General features: G+C 38.9%; 1 protein-coding gene across 1 annotated transcript in view; it reads left to right on the top strand.

Moving 5' to 3' along the window:
• SEMA3D (semaphorin 3D) overlaps positions 1-16,320 on the top strand; it is a 175,921-nt gene that overhangs the window by 78,683 nt on the left and 80,918 nt on the right. The window contains 3 exon segments of the mRNA XM_042469528.1: positions 4,549-4,611; positions 7,989-8,108; positions 10,356-10,449. Of these exon segments, the coding sequence (XP_042325462.1) occupies positions 4,549-4,611; positions 7,989-8,108; positions 10,356-10,449 (277 nt within the window).

Below are 16,320 nucleotides of genomic sequence, written 5' to 3'. Positions count from 1 at the left end.
CTCTGGGTGTTCTGCGATAATTGAGCCATAGTTTAACAAGAACAATAATAAGATGTGTGTGGGGTTTTTTTGTGCATTTATTTGCTTTTTTTCCCCTTAGCATTTATATGGCACCTTTTAGAGTGAATGAAGCACTGTACATATTCTCAGTAACTATTGTAACCATATTGAATGGTAGATAAATATTATTATCTTCAGGTTATAGCTTAGCATAGAATAGAGAAGATCAACCTGGACCAGGCTGCAACGAAATAATATACAGCCCTTGGGTCCCTTCTGGGAATAAGTAGCATACAAATGAAAAAATAAAATAAAACAAATATAGGGATCATGTATCTAACAAAACTACTGTATATACTTGTGTACAAGCTGACATCATGTCAAGGGCAGGTTTTGGGGCTGAAATCATTTTGACATGACCCCTAGACAACTCAAGGGTAAAACTTAGAGGCATGTAACAAAGGATCTAAAAGGGAAAACATCACTTCCCTTCCTCCTTCTTCTCCAGACCTCTCACAACCACATAACAGCATTTCCCTGGTTTTGGAGAAGAAGGTTTAAACATCCGATTGAAAAGGGAAGGAACTGGAGGGAAGTGGGGTTTGGTGGTAAGATAGAAAGAAGGAGCGTGGGGAGAGTAGGTTTTAACATTGGATTGAAAAGAAAAGGAAGTGGAGGGAAATGGGATATTTGGTTGTCAGAGAGATCTAGAGAGGGAGGAGGAGGATACAGAGAGAAGATTTTAACATCACAATGAGAAGGTTAACCACCTCTTTCACACATACCCCCTACTTCAGCAGCACTTTCAGAAATCACTGCCGAGGCACAGATATTGGAGGAAGGGGTGTTGCCTGTTTCAGGACCTTTCTAAGCAGTATTACTGTATTGGCCCATATATAAGTCAAGCCAGTATTTTAGGGTCAATTTTTGGGAATAATTTTTTTTACTTATCGTCAAGTATATATGGTAAGCATATGACCAAATGTCATTTTGCTCAAAGATCCTCTAGCGCCAATTAGAGGAACTGAGGGAATTCGATCTCTGCAAACTCTAAATTCAACTGATCCACACTTCCTCATCCACAGTATGTAGTTTAGAACATTGGATTCTGTACTTCTGCAAACATTGTAACATAGTTCTTGGCTCGAAAATGTATCAAACATATCAATATGCTTTTTTAAAAGAAAAATTGAAGGGAGAAGAAATTTATAGATGCTGATTTTATGTTGAAACATGTTTAGAATTAGCTTAATTTAGAAGAAAATGTTTTTTAAAAAAATATTAATGGGATAAAATATGCTGAAGTCTAAAGATGCAAAACTGACATGGACTGGAAGTACTGTACAGTGGTACCTCGGGATACGAAATACCCAGGTTACGAAATTTTCGGGATATGAAAAAATCCCATAGGGAATCATTGTTCCGGGTTACGAATGTTTTTTCGGGTTACGAAAAAACTTTTGGTGCTTTTTTCGGCTTTTTCGCACGGAATCGCGGCTTTTCCCCATTAGCGCCTATGGCAATTCGGCTTACGAAGGCTTTTCGGGTTACGAAAGCGGCCGCGGAACGAATTACTTTCGTAACCCGAGGCACCACTGTATAGTAATCAGTCATCTCTAACTTAAATCCACTTTAGTAGCTGTTCTTTGTAGAGCTGGGCAGATTGAGAGTTTCAGTGATGTAAGCCACATAGTTCTCATTATTGGACAGCACTAGGACGAAAATGCTTCGGCAAGTGGTGGATGTCTAACCAGTTATTTCATGGCACAATTGCTGTTTCATCTCCAAGCCTCTGTGTCAAAGCATCTTATACACTACAAAATGTTGCTGAAACAATAAGAAATAAGCAAGCAAACAAAACTAATCTGTAAATTAATGTTCAACATTTCCAAAGTTGATTCCAAAGGCAAGTGGATTTCATTGTTGCAGACTCCCAGATGCTTGCATCCTTTTCAGGGTAGGAAATATGACAACACATCCTCTGATCAGCTTCTGCAGCTCTTAGGCCTGTTACAGAATGCCAAAATAAAGCTGCTTCGGGTCTCTTTGGAGGCATGCTATTTAAATGATGCATGCATCCTAAGAATCCGGAAGCTGCACCAAAGCTGCACTCCAGTGCTTAGGAATGGAGTGTGGCTTTGGCGCGACCTCCGGACTCTTAGGACCCATGCATCATTTAAATAGCATGCCTCCAAAGAGACCCGAAGCAGCTTTATTTTGGCAGTCTGTAACAGGCCTCTTTTTCCCTTGGCTGTGGTTAGGGACTCTCAGGGATAAATTACAGCTTTTGTTTACAGTTTACCAGCAGTCTGTCTATTTCTGATAAGCTTCTCTCTGAGGTTTATCACAGGCTGTTACTACAGAGCAGCAAATGTTAAGTACTGTAAAAGGTAAACTGCTATTCTCAGCTCTTTTACTTCTGTAGTGAACCCACTGGGATCTAGGAGTGCACAGGTCTTTTGGCAACCTGCCTACCTATCTATGTACCTTGAGGTGGATTTATAGGTCTGGCTTTCAGAGTGTTGGTTATAAAGGTCTCTCTGCCCTTCCATCTTTCTTTTTAATTATTCTTTGAAGTTGCCCCCTTGATTGCAATATATGTACCTCTCCTGCTGATTTTTGTATATATCAAACTCACTTAAAAGACTCCCTTGCTTGAAAGGTACTCCCCAGTAGCAAATAAGTGTCAAAATGTGGTGTTTGTGCTGTGCTATGTTTAGACTGACTGTGGTTTGCATTGGCTGGGTGCCACCCATCTTTGCCTCCAGGCTTCCCTCTGTGTGAGGAAACAGCACACATTGGGAGCCGCAAGGGTCTGAAGTGTGTCCTTTGTGCTCCTCAGAATCTAGAATTATATGACCAAATACATTCCATCACAGGTAGACACTAGGGACTAATGCAGTAAATTAGAATATTAAGTGTTTGTCTGCAAATGATACTAGTATAAACACTTTTGAAGTAAGATAGCTGGAAAACACAACTCTTTGACATTTAATGGATATAACTGTCTGACATGGGAAATGGGACTGTTGCATAAATTCAGCTTGTTTTAGTATTTAAGCCTCCCAAAGTAAATCCAAATATTCAGCCTTATGAATCTAGTGAAAATAGGTGCTTGCGAAAAGATGATGGGGTAGTTTGGGTATTGTATAGTTGACCAAAGAAGTATTTCAACCAGTGTAGTTAATGTTATAATATTGATATGCTGAGCTGTTCTGAGCACTTGTCAAAATATAGAATAGGTTTAGACATGTCTCTTAGAAATGATTGCAACAAATCACCAGTATTGTGGTCTGTGTTATTTCCAGCTTGCCTACAAAAATTACTCTTCCTAGTTAAGGTAAAACCACAGTGATAGAGTATGGTATGATTCTGTTCCTTAACTTTCATATTAAAAAAGGCATCTAAAAACATTTTAATAGATTTATTTTGAAATATGACTACTTGCATGTTTTTGTGAGAGGCCATACTGCTCAGGAGGGTAAGCAAGGATACAAGTTATTATCTTTGTGGAATTGCTAGTATGACCCACCCATTCTGTCGTAATGAGTACACTATCGGAGAGCAACAAACGTCTGACCAGCTGCCAGCATGCAGGAACTTTAAGTGCTAGGCGCCTCAACCACATCTGGCCAAAGAGATAAACTGGATTGAATCCCCAGGAACCTTCTTTTGCATAAGCTGTTTTGCTCTCCCACTCTGTACACAGAGATTATGGATCATATCCATAGATCATACTTCAAGAGTCATAGATAATAAACTCTTATGTCTTAGAAGAGTGTGAATTTTGGATTGGGACAGAAAATCCTATTAATTGCATAACTATTCATCTTGAGACTCAGAGCGTCTTGTTATTTTAAAAACCAATGCTCAGAAACAGAAACGGATGCTCACTTGCTTTTCTTTTCAAAAATATTATGTGATTTCTTCTTCTAGAGATTTGTGTTAAGAGGTGAAGGAGTGTTTTTCAAGGAAAGACTTTCCCCATTCCTTTTAAGGGTTTCTTATTTGTTGTTTTTCAGAATAATGAACATTTAGAAATTCTCTTTATACATAAAATTTAGCAAGGATTATGAAAGCCAAATAAAGCAAAGCAAAACAAAGAGCAAACAAGGGCTACAAGTATAGTATAGTATAGTATACTAAAGTATAGCTACAAAACCTTAAAAGGTGTAATTGTGAAATGAAAGGACACTAAATTTGAAAGGCTTTGATCTACAGTTGGACAGTTGTGTACATTTCTAAGAGGCTGCCTTCTCCTCTGTTGTGTATCCCTCACACTCATTTTCATGAATTTCAACACCATTTTTAGAGAAGGAAGAAAAATCTCCTTGAACCCAATGCCAATCCCATCCTGCATGTCATGCTGTGCCTGCAAGGAATGTCAGAGATTAGAACTGGATAGGATCCCAAGTTATTGCTGTGATTTCATTGAAGGAAGGGGAGAAATGCAGATCTGGCAGATAAATAACTTGAGTATGTTAATACTTTGACATGAAGTGTCATAAAATGTACCGATCATAAAAGCTTTATCTTAATTCATTACAGATATTTTGGCCAGCAGCAAGGGAGAAGGTGGACCTGTGCAAACTAGCTGGGAAAGATGCTCATGTAAGTACCATCATTCTATAAATTGTGTTTGTTTTTATGGGTGAAGGCTCAGGATGAGGAATAGACTTGCAGTTATTGAGATGTTGTTTCAAGACAATTAGTCAAGGCAAGTCAAGCCAGCCTGTTGATTGTGAGACTTTGCAGCTTCAAGAATAAGATTCCCCACTTCATGTTTTCTGCATTCTGCACAAAAGAACTGAAAATTTGTACCTTTCCCCTTTATTACTCTTTCACACAGCAGCAAGATGGTCTGATTGATCACAAAGATCCAAAAGGAATATTACTGCTTTTTTCTTTTAGTTGTGTATAGTCTCAGCTTCTGCCAACCTAATGGATTGACAGCAGGTAAAAGTGCAAGTAGTAAATAAGTACCACTTTGGTGGGAAGGTAACAACGTTCTGTGCAGTCATACTGGCCACTTGAATACTGAAACCATCTTTGGACAAAGCAGGCTCTTCAGCTTAGTAATGTTTGAGCACTGCCCCCTACAGCCAGACATTACTAGACTTTCATGTCAAGTGGAAACCTTTACCTTTACTTTAAAGTCAACAGTTACCACATTGTTTAATTTTGCACATTTTAGAAAAATGCACAAAAGCTAGCCAAAAATTGGCAAAATTTATCAAGTACCAGTATCTCCAATAGATAAATAAACACATGAATTAAATCTTGCCATTCTATAATGAGACAAATACTTTCTGAATGCAGCAAGTCAGGACTTAGATCTCTAGTTCTGGTTAATATCTATTTATTAATACAGATATTAGCATTTGTGTTTGTGTGGCTAATGGTTGTGGTGATGGTCATGATCATGATCCTTTTTATTTATTTATTTATTTACATCCTGCCTTTTTCCTCAATACCAGTACTTATGTGAGACTGGAGAGTTACTTTAAAGACCCCTTTGAGATGCAATATGCTTTCATGTATGTTCAGTTTGGCTGTGCTATCTAAGTATCAAAGATAAGAGTCCCATCTGTTGTCTCATTACAAAAGTGTAGACTATTCCTTTTCCTCTATAGCAGTAAATGGAAACCATTCAATCTTTCAGGGGTCACTTAGGACATCCATGCAGATGAGGTAGGGTTTTTTAGGGAAACTATTGAACTTAATCTTGGCAAGATTACCGCATACGATAATAACCAACTGTTATAATATATTAGAAGTAGTGCTGTTGTTAGCCATGTTGACTGTCATTCTTCTGAATATCTCAATTTCAATGATACCATAAAAGGAAATATAACTCTTTTATAGGCATCATTATGGGGAAAGGGGACGGCAGTTGGGGTTCCCATCTCCCCCTCACCAGTTTTGTCTTCAGAAATGTATACTGACATGATGTTATTGAAATAGAGGCATGTAGAAAAACAGTGGTCTACTATAAATCTGCCTTCAAAAATGTTTAGTAAAGAAAGAACCAAATGAAAATTCATTGCTGACACTGACACCATTTATCATATACCTCTCCATCCCCATCACCAATGAGCTTTTCAAATACTTCTCCCCACCCTCTTCCAAAGTGCCCCCCCCGACATTCTCTCTCCCACCTATTTCCATTTTTCAGTGGAAAAACTTTGGAAAACGTGATGATGCTATGGTCTGACAAAATTCTGGGAGAATATGACTGGCCAATAATGAATAATTGGTCCATAGAAATCAAACTTTGATAAGGCAGGATTTTGACTTATTCTCTTTTGTAATGAGCAGTTTCTAATGAATATTACAACTCAACAAACTGCAACAAGGCTAAACGATGATGTTTCAGGGACACCATGCTCTGAACCAAAGTAGGAAGGGTAGTTACTTATATGTGGCAACAGTTGATAATGATGGTGAGGAAGAGTATTCATTATAAAATGGAGCTTGTTGATCTCCATAGTTCATTATGAGCCCTTGGAAGTCAACAGAAGCAGTAACTTATGCAGTTTGCTGTTTTCATCTCTGCCTTTTTTTTTTTAAAACAAAGCCAGTTTCAGAGAGTAATGTGCTGATTAATCTGGATTAATATTGCAGTCCTCCCTCCTTATTGGTGGACTTGCCATCTGCAGATTTAACCATCTGTGGATGGCAAGCTCCCATTTTGTTTAATGGCGGCGTGTGCATGCAACTGTGGTGGCGGCCCATGCAGGCACTGCACTGCCGTTAATTTTAATAGGACTTGAGCATGCACGGATTTTGGTATCAATGGGAAGGGGGTGAACTAATCCCCCACAGATATGGAGGCCTGACTGTATAGCCATCTGTGGACAGCTGACATTTGTTAAGACTTCTGGTGCTACTTTATACAGAACTGTGCTAACAGGTAGTCAGAGACATGAGAGAAAGTAATGGGGGTTACAGCTTGTTGTTGTGTGCTCTCAAGTTGTTTCTTACTTATGGTTATCTTAAGGTGAACCTATTACAAGGTTTTCTTGGCAAGGTTTGGCCAGAGGTGGTTTGCCTTTGTCCTCCTCTGAGACTGAGAGAATGTTGCTCAAGATCACCTAGTGAGCTTCTGTGGCTCAGTGGGGTTTGGTGTCCTGGTCTCCAGAATGATAGTCCATGCTCAAACCACAACTCTATGCTGGCTTTACTGTTTAAATTTTAATTAAGCATGACAGGAACTGAACGTTTTAATGTAAAATACATGTAGAATTTCCAAACTGTGAGCTTGGGAAATGTATTTTGTTGGCCTACAATTGCTGGAATTCCTGAAACAGCACTAGATCATGATGTCTAGAGTCTGGGAGCTGTAGTCCAGAAGTTAACTTTTATAAGCTAGAACTGTGCTTCCTTAATCCTCTTTGGGAGGAACTGTGCTTTACGCTACTATTTTCACCATCTTTACCATCTGTCACTGCCACACTACTTTCTCCATCATTACTAGACACATACAGTGGCTCAGTATGGATGTCATGAACTACCACAATTTTCCATCAAATTCAGGAATCAAGCTTTCAAATCTTTAGTAGGCAGTGTAGCTCTGAAGCAATCTTTTGCTTTTATTTTCTGCCGATTTAATTTCATAAGCTTATAAATTCCCTTCTGCCCTCATGGTACAGCAGCCTTGGGCATGTAGCATTGCTTTTTTGATTCAGACATGAAGCTTAAAACAATGATTTGTGATTTGGAAGTCTTCCCAATCATAGATCATGGTTCATCAATTCAGATGCCAAGCCACTATTATGACATAAAGCTGGGTGATGTATACTGTTTTAAAAATAATAAATATCATCTAAAGGGTTATAGTCTTAAAAGGCTAGTGAAATTTCTCCATGTTATTAACACAGTCCTGGAAACTGTGGACTGTATCTACCTGGTCACTGAATGGCTGAATGCTGTGTTAATTTTACACTGCAGATAATGATAAACAGTTTCTTCCCTTCTTTTCACATTAGACAGAATGTGCCAACTTCATCAGAGTCCTTCAGCCTTACAACAGGACTCATGTTTATGTCTGCGGTACAGGAGCTTTCCACCCAGTCTGTGGCTACATAGAGCTTGGAACACACAAAGAGGTAATTTAATCCATTCCCAAATGGTGCATGACAAGGAATGGCTCTAAGTTTTCCTAGCATCCATCATTTCCTTAAAAATTTGGTCTATGGCTGTATAAAAAATGATCTCACAGCCCCTTATACAAACAACAGGGCAACATTAAGTTTTTACCAGTTGTGTTAGAATTCATGTTCTCACACTTTTTGATGTGTGCGTATTACATGTTGGCAAACCACTGTGCTCAAATGAGGTGATTAATATGGTTTTACATAGGTTTGCTTTTTCAGTTGATTGATTGTGTAATGAGCACAGTTCAGCCCAGATGCCTTACAGGACCTTTCTCCAGTAGGCAATGGCAGTGTATTAAAAGAATCCCATCAGGTCCATTTCAGTGGGTAGTGCAATGCAATGCATACAGTGTCCAACAGTAGAAACTGGGACATGCACTCCATTTTAATTCCCTGCTGAATCATGATTCTCTGTGGATCTCTCTGTGTACTTCATAAGTTGTACAGTAATCCGACATTATTGGGGAGCTAGCCAATGCTTTGCCCCATATTATTCAATAGCAGTGCATGGACACATCACCACCCATTGACTAATATGGGCTTGATGACTTGTTTTTTCCCATCCACTCAGGGGAACGGGACAGGATGGAACCAAACCTCTGTAGATGGAAAGGAATCGCTGTAATTAGTATCACAACACTAATATGTAATAATGCAATTATTTCATATCACTAGTAAACAACTGTTACAGAAAGTAGCAATTCTGCTGCCATCAATATTAAATGATAATATTAAATAAATCTCAAAGGCTTTCATGGCTTGAATCTATAGGGGGTTTTTTTTGGTGGAATTTTGGCCATGTGGCCATGTTCTGAAAGAGTTTATTCCTGATGTTTCATGAGCATCTGTGACTGGCATTTTCTGAAGATGCCAGCCACAAATGCTGGCGAAACATCAGGAATAAGCTCTTCCAGAACATGGCCACATAGCCCCCCGAAACACCACAAAAATAAATAATGAATGAATGAATGAATAAGTGCAAAGAAAAAACTGACTTTCAACTCTGTTCAATATAGATTAATTAATTAATTAATTAATTATGTCCCAGCTTCTAGCAGTTTGAAAGCATGCAAATGCAAGTAAGATAGATAGGTACCACTTCTCAGTAGGAAAGTAACAGTGTTTGGTGCAATCATGTTGGCCACATGACCACCAGAGCAGTCCGTGGACAATGCTGGCTCTTCGGCTTAGAAATAGAGATGAGCACTGCCCCCTTACAAGTAGATGTTCATGTCAAAGGACTACCTTTACCTTTACCTAATCTAAACAGATGGCCATTTTTAAACTGGAAGTGTACTGGCAGCCAGTGCAATTCCTTCAGAACTGGTTTTATATAGTATCTGAATGGAATCCCAGTGAGTTGTCCAGCTGTTGCATTTTGCCCTTGCTGTAGATTGCAAGTTATCTTCAAGGAAAGCCCTGTGTAGTATGCATTAGAGTACTATAAGTTATCAGTATCAGATTACAGTGGTTAAGTTCTCCTTGTCTAGGAAAAGCTGTGGCTGGTGGACCATTTGAAGCTGGTCCAAACACTCTAAGCCACTGAATCTGTCTAGACTTCCAGTGACAAAGATCTTTTGGAGTATCCCAGACTATGCACCTGATCCTTCAGGAGGAATGTAATTCCATCCAGGCAAGGAATTTATCCAATTCCCAGACCTGAAAATTACCAATCCTCAGAACCTCTGTCTTATTAGGATTCATCTTCAGTTTATAGGCCACCATCCATCCTATTACACTGCTCCAGTACCTTTACAGCCCCAGTTGACTCAGAAGAGAAGGAGACATTGGCCCAAAATATATGGGCAAAATGACATGGCTTCAGGTTGTGTTAAGGGCATGTCATTTACATGACACATGCTCTGAATGCATCCTGAAGCCGTGCCGATGCCATGTCATTTCCAAATAAATGGGCCATGAAGGAGCAGATAGAATCCACACCTTCCAGTGGCCCGGTTCAGGACCGTAGTTACCATGGTCCTGGTGCTGGTGCGATCCCAATGCAAACAGTGCTGGCATGGTCCCAGCATGGTCCTTTTGGCCTGTTTGTTTCAGGACATAGATTTAAATGTCACCAGCTTGCTGATAAATGGATCTTTCTATACTATAGTAATATATGGGTTTATACTAGTATATGGGTCTTCTATCTAAAATGAGGCAGTCTCATTTCCGCCTAATACATATGCCTTTTATATACAGGATGTAGTGTTCAGATTTGATGCTCAGAACTTGGAGTCTGGAAGACTGAAATGTCCTTTTGATCCTCAGCAGCCTTTTGCATCTGTCATGGCTGGTAAGGTTTTTCTTTTTGCTACAATTTCCCATTCATCAAGCTGTGTGGATTTAAGAATTAATTTCCATAGTGTTTGCAAACCTGAAGTTTGAGTCAAGAAGCTCCAGTCTCAAATGTCACTTGTGACGTGAATGTGCTAGGTGCCAGTCGTACCAGTTTCAGCACCACATTCCAATCTGCAATATGGGCTTGATAATGACATCCTGCATACAAGATTGTTATAATGATTACAGCAAAGTAACGTAGAAGCACAGAGACACTGTTGTTTAATGATTTGAGTGTTAAGTGTTGAAAGTGCCATGTGTCTAAATCAAAAGAAAAAATATATAAGAATAATTTCAAATATCGAAATGAAGGTGGTGATGGTGATGATAATGATAGTGATAATGATGGTTTATGATGACAGAATATTTGATGGCATCCTTATAGTCTGTGATACAGTTTGATTGTTGTACACTGTCTAGATAAGAAACTCTGCCCTAATCTGTTCTGAGTTCTTTGGAAGAAGAACAGCATACAACTAAAACAAACCAAGGATGCACAACCATCCCAACTATTTCCCCTGAAAGGAGGGAAGCTTTTATGATTGTTCCATCTAAACACTCACAAAGGCTTGTGTTTTTTCAAATATTTAGTGGAAACAAAAAAGACAATCAGAACATATTATGTTACTGCTGCCTTTTCCACTTGTCTTGCCCTAAGGGCCCAAAACCTCCACCCCTACTTCCATATATTGGTTACAGATTCTCTTTTTATTCACTGTATAAACCCACCAAACTGGGGAAAATATTAAACACAGAGCTGCATAACCAAAGTTAGCTATGTAACATCATTATTAAGGGCAACAAATCTAATCCATAGTAAAGATACTCTTTCTTGGTATGGTCACATGGATGTTTTAGTAGTTCAGATTATTGACTGCTTTCTATAGATTTGAAAACAGCTAATCCGTTTTCATTAAGAAAGCTTCTTAAGAATTCACTAACCTACATGAGCTTTCCTCCATCTAGCACAAGAATGATGCAACAAACACTTTTTAAAATATCAAGTTTATTTTTATCTCATTTCCTATTATTTCCTTGTATCCTCTTCCTTATTAATTTGACTATTTTTAGAAATCTGCAGGAAAATTCTTATGTAATGTACATCTCTTCCCCTTTCACCCTAATTAATTTGTAAGCAATTAATATAATGCATTTTAGAAGTTACCTCACAAATATATACAAACACATACATACCACAAACATATGATTTTCAACTTTTTCTTATTATGCACATTTCTGCATACTTTTTTTTGGCTGAAGAACTCCCTCACAAAATTCAGTGTGAATACTGAATAACTGTATTACTAGCCATTTGTCTGTATGGACTGTGCATATTAATTATAGTCACATTTAAATGCAAGCCAAGTGCTTTAAGTATGTTGTTTTGTGTTGATTTTATATTTATGAATTCCAGTGGTATTGCTTGTGACACTTCTACGTTAAGTATATTTATGTGGTATATTTACATATGCATTACAAACTTGCACTGTTAAAATCCAAACATGAACCACTGAGTGGAAGTACAATATCTGTCCCTTTCCTGTCCTTGAATATGCTTGGTGGAGTCGGATACTTGCTGTCACGAAATGTTAGAATAATCTCTTCATTTCAACACTTACAATGGCCTCTTTGCATGGTTATTGTTTCACGGCTTCTAGGCACTTTCATTTTACTTGTCCTGTCCATCAAGTTGTAAGCCTTAATTAAGATAAGAGAGATGCACCATGACGTTTTTATTTGTATCAGAAGAGAAGGTGTATTAAGTTTCTTTGTAGGATCAGTCACAGTGTATTTATAAAAAGAATATGAGTAACTTCAGCCTTTATTCTGAGATAATGAGATTGATGATTCCTAATCGTGACCCTGCCGAGGTCTAAGACTTGCATTATTAAAAAAACAATAGGGGTTGTCTGTCTTGGTCTGCTCTACCTCTTTTAAATGACCATAAAGCATTCTTTAAAGGATTCCTGAAAAATTCTATCCTCTCTTTTCTTTGAGACAAAGGCAATGATTTATTGTACTGTTTAGTAATTTTCTGAGACACATTGTCCTCTCTCTGAAATGTCAAAAGGGGATAATATTTCAGTGACTAAATTAGTTGAAGCATTAGGTATCTTTCCATTACAAACCTTGTGGGCTGAAGCTAAGACTTAGGCTTGTAAAATGGCTTCTAGGATTATGTCTGCCAAGCTGAGTGAGGACAGACCAGGATTGTGAGGTCAATTTTGTGTTGTTAGGGCATTATTAAAATCCTGAGGTCCACCAGCTGTGGCCAGGTGCAAAATAGTGGCTTAGTGAGGTAAAACTGGATGTAAATTTGTGGTTCAGTGATTGGAGCCAGTTACTCCAAGAGCCATACATTGAGATAATGTATATATAAAAGACACATATAAAGCTAAAAATAGTCAATAGTAAGTTACAACAGATCAAGGATTCTAACAGAAAATCCACAAATAGCCAACAAAACTATAAGGAAACCTGGTCAAATGCCAATAATGCTCATAAACAACCATGAGGCACACATGTGCATTTCTTGTTTGCAATTTGTAATTTTTTGATATTCATAGAAATCCAAATAAACTTTAAACAAAGATCCAAAGTATACCCTGTATTTGCCATTTATATTATTACATTCTGAATATAAAATAAGGAAGGAACAGACCTTTCTATTAGCACTCTTAAAACAGTGTCCCATTTTAAAGCTAAGAAACTGTGAAGCCAAGAGCTATACATTGTACCACTGATCTGACTAGTCAGTTAGCATAAGGCATTACACTTGTTGATGATAATGTCTTGCTGCTGCTGTTTTTAAACTGTTTGTTAAACCATTCCAGATCTATTGGAAATTCAGAGACATCAGTAGATTCTGATTGAATCTACCTTCTTCACAGCCCCAGTGAAACTGAGTGCTTTACATCATGCTCAAAAGAAAAGAAAATGTGGATATAATAATAATAATAATAATAATAATAATAATAATAGGTTTTATTTATATACTGCCCAATCACTGGGAATCCGAGCGGTTTACAATAGAGGGGATAACAGACAGTTCCCTGCCCACAGGCTTACAATCTAAAAGACACGACACAAAAGGAGAAGGAAATGGTGAGGGGGGGAGGGAATCAGGTCCAGCATTCTTCTCTCCCTCTGAGGCCTGGACCAAGGCAGATGGACCGGAGGGAGGGCTCTTCTTCTTCAGGCTAGCCCCTGATGGAACTGGACCAGCCTACTCTCTCCCTCAGAGGCCGAAAGATGACAGTTAGGGAGGGAAGAGCTTCCTTCTTCAGGCTAGCCCCTGATGGAACTGGGCCAGCCTTCTCTCTCCCTCAGAGGCCGAAAGATGACAGTTAGGGAGGGAGGAGCCTCCTTCTTCAGGCTAGCCCCTGATGGTACTGAGCCAGCCTTCTCTCTCTCTCAGAGGCCAAAAGATGACAGTTGGGGAGGGAGGAGCCTCTGTCTTCAGGCCAGCCCCTGATGGTACTGAGCCAGCCTTCTCTCTCCCTCAGAGGCCGAACGATGACAGTTAGGGAGGGAGGAGCCTCCTTCTTCAGGCTAGCCCCTGATGGTACTGGGCCAGCCTTCTCTCTCCCTAAGAGGCCGATATGCACTTCTTGGCTCCCAATTACTTTTAGACAGGCATGGACAAGGCTATGGTATTAGATCTGTCTTACCAGACAGATTTCTTTTCCATATGCACTCTGACTCCAGTTCCAGTAGCCATCTTCAATTCCATTAGTGAACAGCCACTACCTGGAACCTTACCATTATGTCTTTGGATTGAGTTGCAGGCTAGCCTTAATGGTGGGTGAACAGTGTGGTTTTTCTGGATTCCTAGATGAGCAAGACATCCAAATCAGCTGATTGGTTCACTATTTTTTTATAGTACAGTTACTACAATGAGCCAAGGCAAAAGTGGGCCAGGGTAAATCATAGGTCAACTTTTGCTCCTAAACATCCATATGTTTGGGGCCTAACTACAAAAATGAGTGTACTGCAACAATAAGTTTCCATCAGGTAGCTTTAAAGTACAAAGGACCCTTGGTATCTGCTGGGGTTTGGTTCCAGGTCCCCCATGGATACCAAAATTTGTGCATGCTCAAGTCTCATTAAATACACTGATATAGCAAAAAGGTGCCCCGATATAAAATGGCAAAAACAAGGTTTCCTTTGGGAGTTTCTATAAATTTTTGAATATTTCCAAGCTGTGGATGGTTGAATCTGTGGATGAAAAATATGTGGATACAGAGGGCCAGCTGTATGTTTCCTTTTTCAATCTGCAGTTTCATGTCTTTCTTCTAGATACAAAGGCAATGATTTATTGTACTGTTTAGTAATTTTCTGAGACACATTGTCCTCTCTCTGAAATGTCAAAGGGGGATAATATTTCAGTACCCCCGAATAAAACAGAACAGGGTTTTATTTGGGGGCAACATTATCAAATACTATAAGCCCTACAGATGATATAAACACAGAAAGAGGGATGTAATTCTTCATTATTAATTTTTTCCAGTAATTATAACAATTATAACAATTTTCTTCAAGCTGCAAGACAGTCTTTTAAAATTGATTCACATAGAAAACAGATTTTTTTTTCTTCAGTGATAACTGCATTTTCTGGGCAGAAAAATCACCACCACCACCACCACCACATGTATAAGGCCTTAAATGCTCATTTTTCTACAGAAAATGTTGTTCTCTGCACTTAAAATCCTTGTGCGAATTTTGTGCAGAGTAAGACATGAACTGTGAATATTCCTGTTGTTTCAGGATTCTTCTCATCAGGGTTTCCTGACATTTGAGAAAGATTTTCTTGATGACTTTTCCATTATTTTAAAATATTCTTGCCATCCCTGTACTTCAGTCACCACAGTCAATAAACAGTGAACTATCAGTACAATTTGGCAGCACTGCAGAACTGGCTGTGGTGGGGAGTGTCCTGAAGGTAGTCCTATCCCATGGCTGGTTGTGGTAGACTTCATGTGGGATTGGCCAGTTTCTCACATCAAATAAATCAGGACCAGCTGAAATTGCAACCATGTGATAAGCTGCTTTATTATTATGCAGTGGCTCATGGTGTGATTTGCTCAGCTGTCTCCAAAGCACCACAAACATCTGGAAATTGAGACTTTCATACTTTAATTGAAAGTTGTACAGCAACTTTCCACTACCATGTACAGCTGGAGCAACTTAAAACAGATGCTGTGTGGCAGTGGTAAAGTATAAACCCAGTCCTTAGTCGCCAGCTATTTATATGTGGATAAATTTACCACAAAAGTGGCAAGAACAGATTAGACATAGGCAATGTCCAGCCTGAAATGGTATTAAAAGAATCTTGATGTGGTTCACACATGCAAGGTACTCACTACTTCTGAGCTGCACACATGAACAATTGCCATTGTGAACTGGGCCGTATGCCAGTAGAGCAAGCACTATTGGGGCTGAATGTGAAGGGGGACACTGTCATAAATTAGGAAGACCTTGAAGGATGGAGGGGATTAGACTGAGTACAGAAAGCAATCAATTAGACTATCTCTTCCTTTGAAAAAGGAATCTCAAGGAAGAGTACTTCCCTTTCCCTCCCACCCCTGAAGAGGAGGCTCTGTCCTTAACCTCTCTTTCTGCATCTCCACTTCAGAATGATCTGTAACCCAACACAATAATGTCTGCCAATGCCTGAAGATTCAGGAGACATTCCCACCCTTGCCACAGTATATGTCTTCTACATATGATACAGGACAGTTAATTTCCAATTAGTTTCCTTCCAGGAAATGGGGATGCCAAAGTCTAATTCTATCTTGTATTATTATCTATTGTTTTATATGTATTT

The sequence above is a fragment of the Sceloporus undulatus genome, chromosome 5 (genome assembly GCF_019175285.1).
Source record: "Sceloporus undulatus isolate JIND9_A2432 ecotype Alabama chromosome 5, SceUnd_v1.1, whole genome shotgun sequence".
Lineage (NCBI taxonomy): Eukaryota > Metazoa > Chordata > Lepidosauria > Squamata > Phrynosomatidae > Sceloporus > Sceloporus undulatus.
Note: the sequence above shows the minus strand (reverse complement) of the source record. Positions and strands in the feature narration are given on the sequence as shown.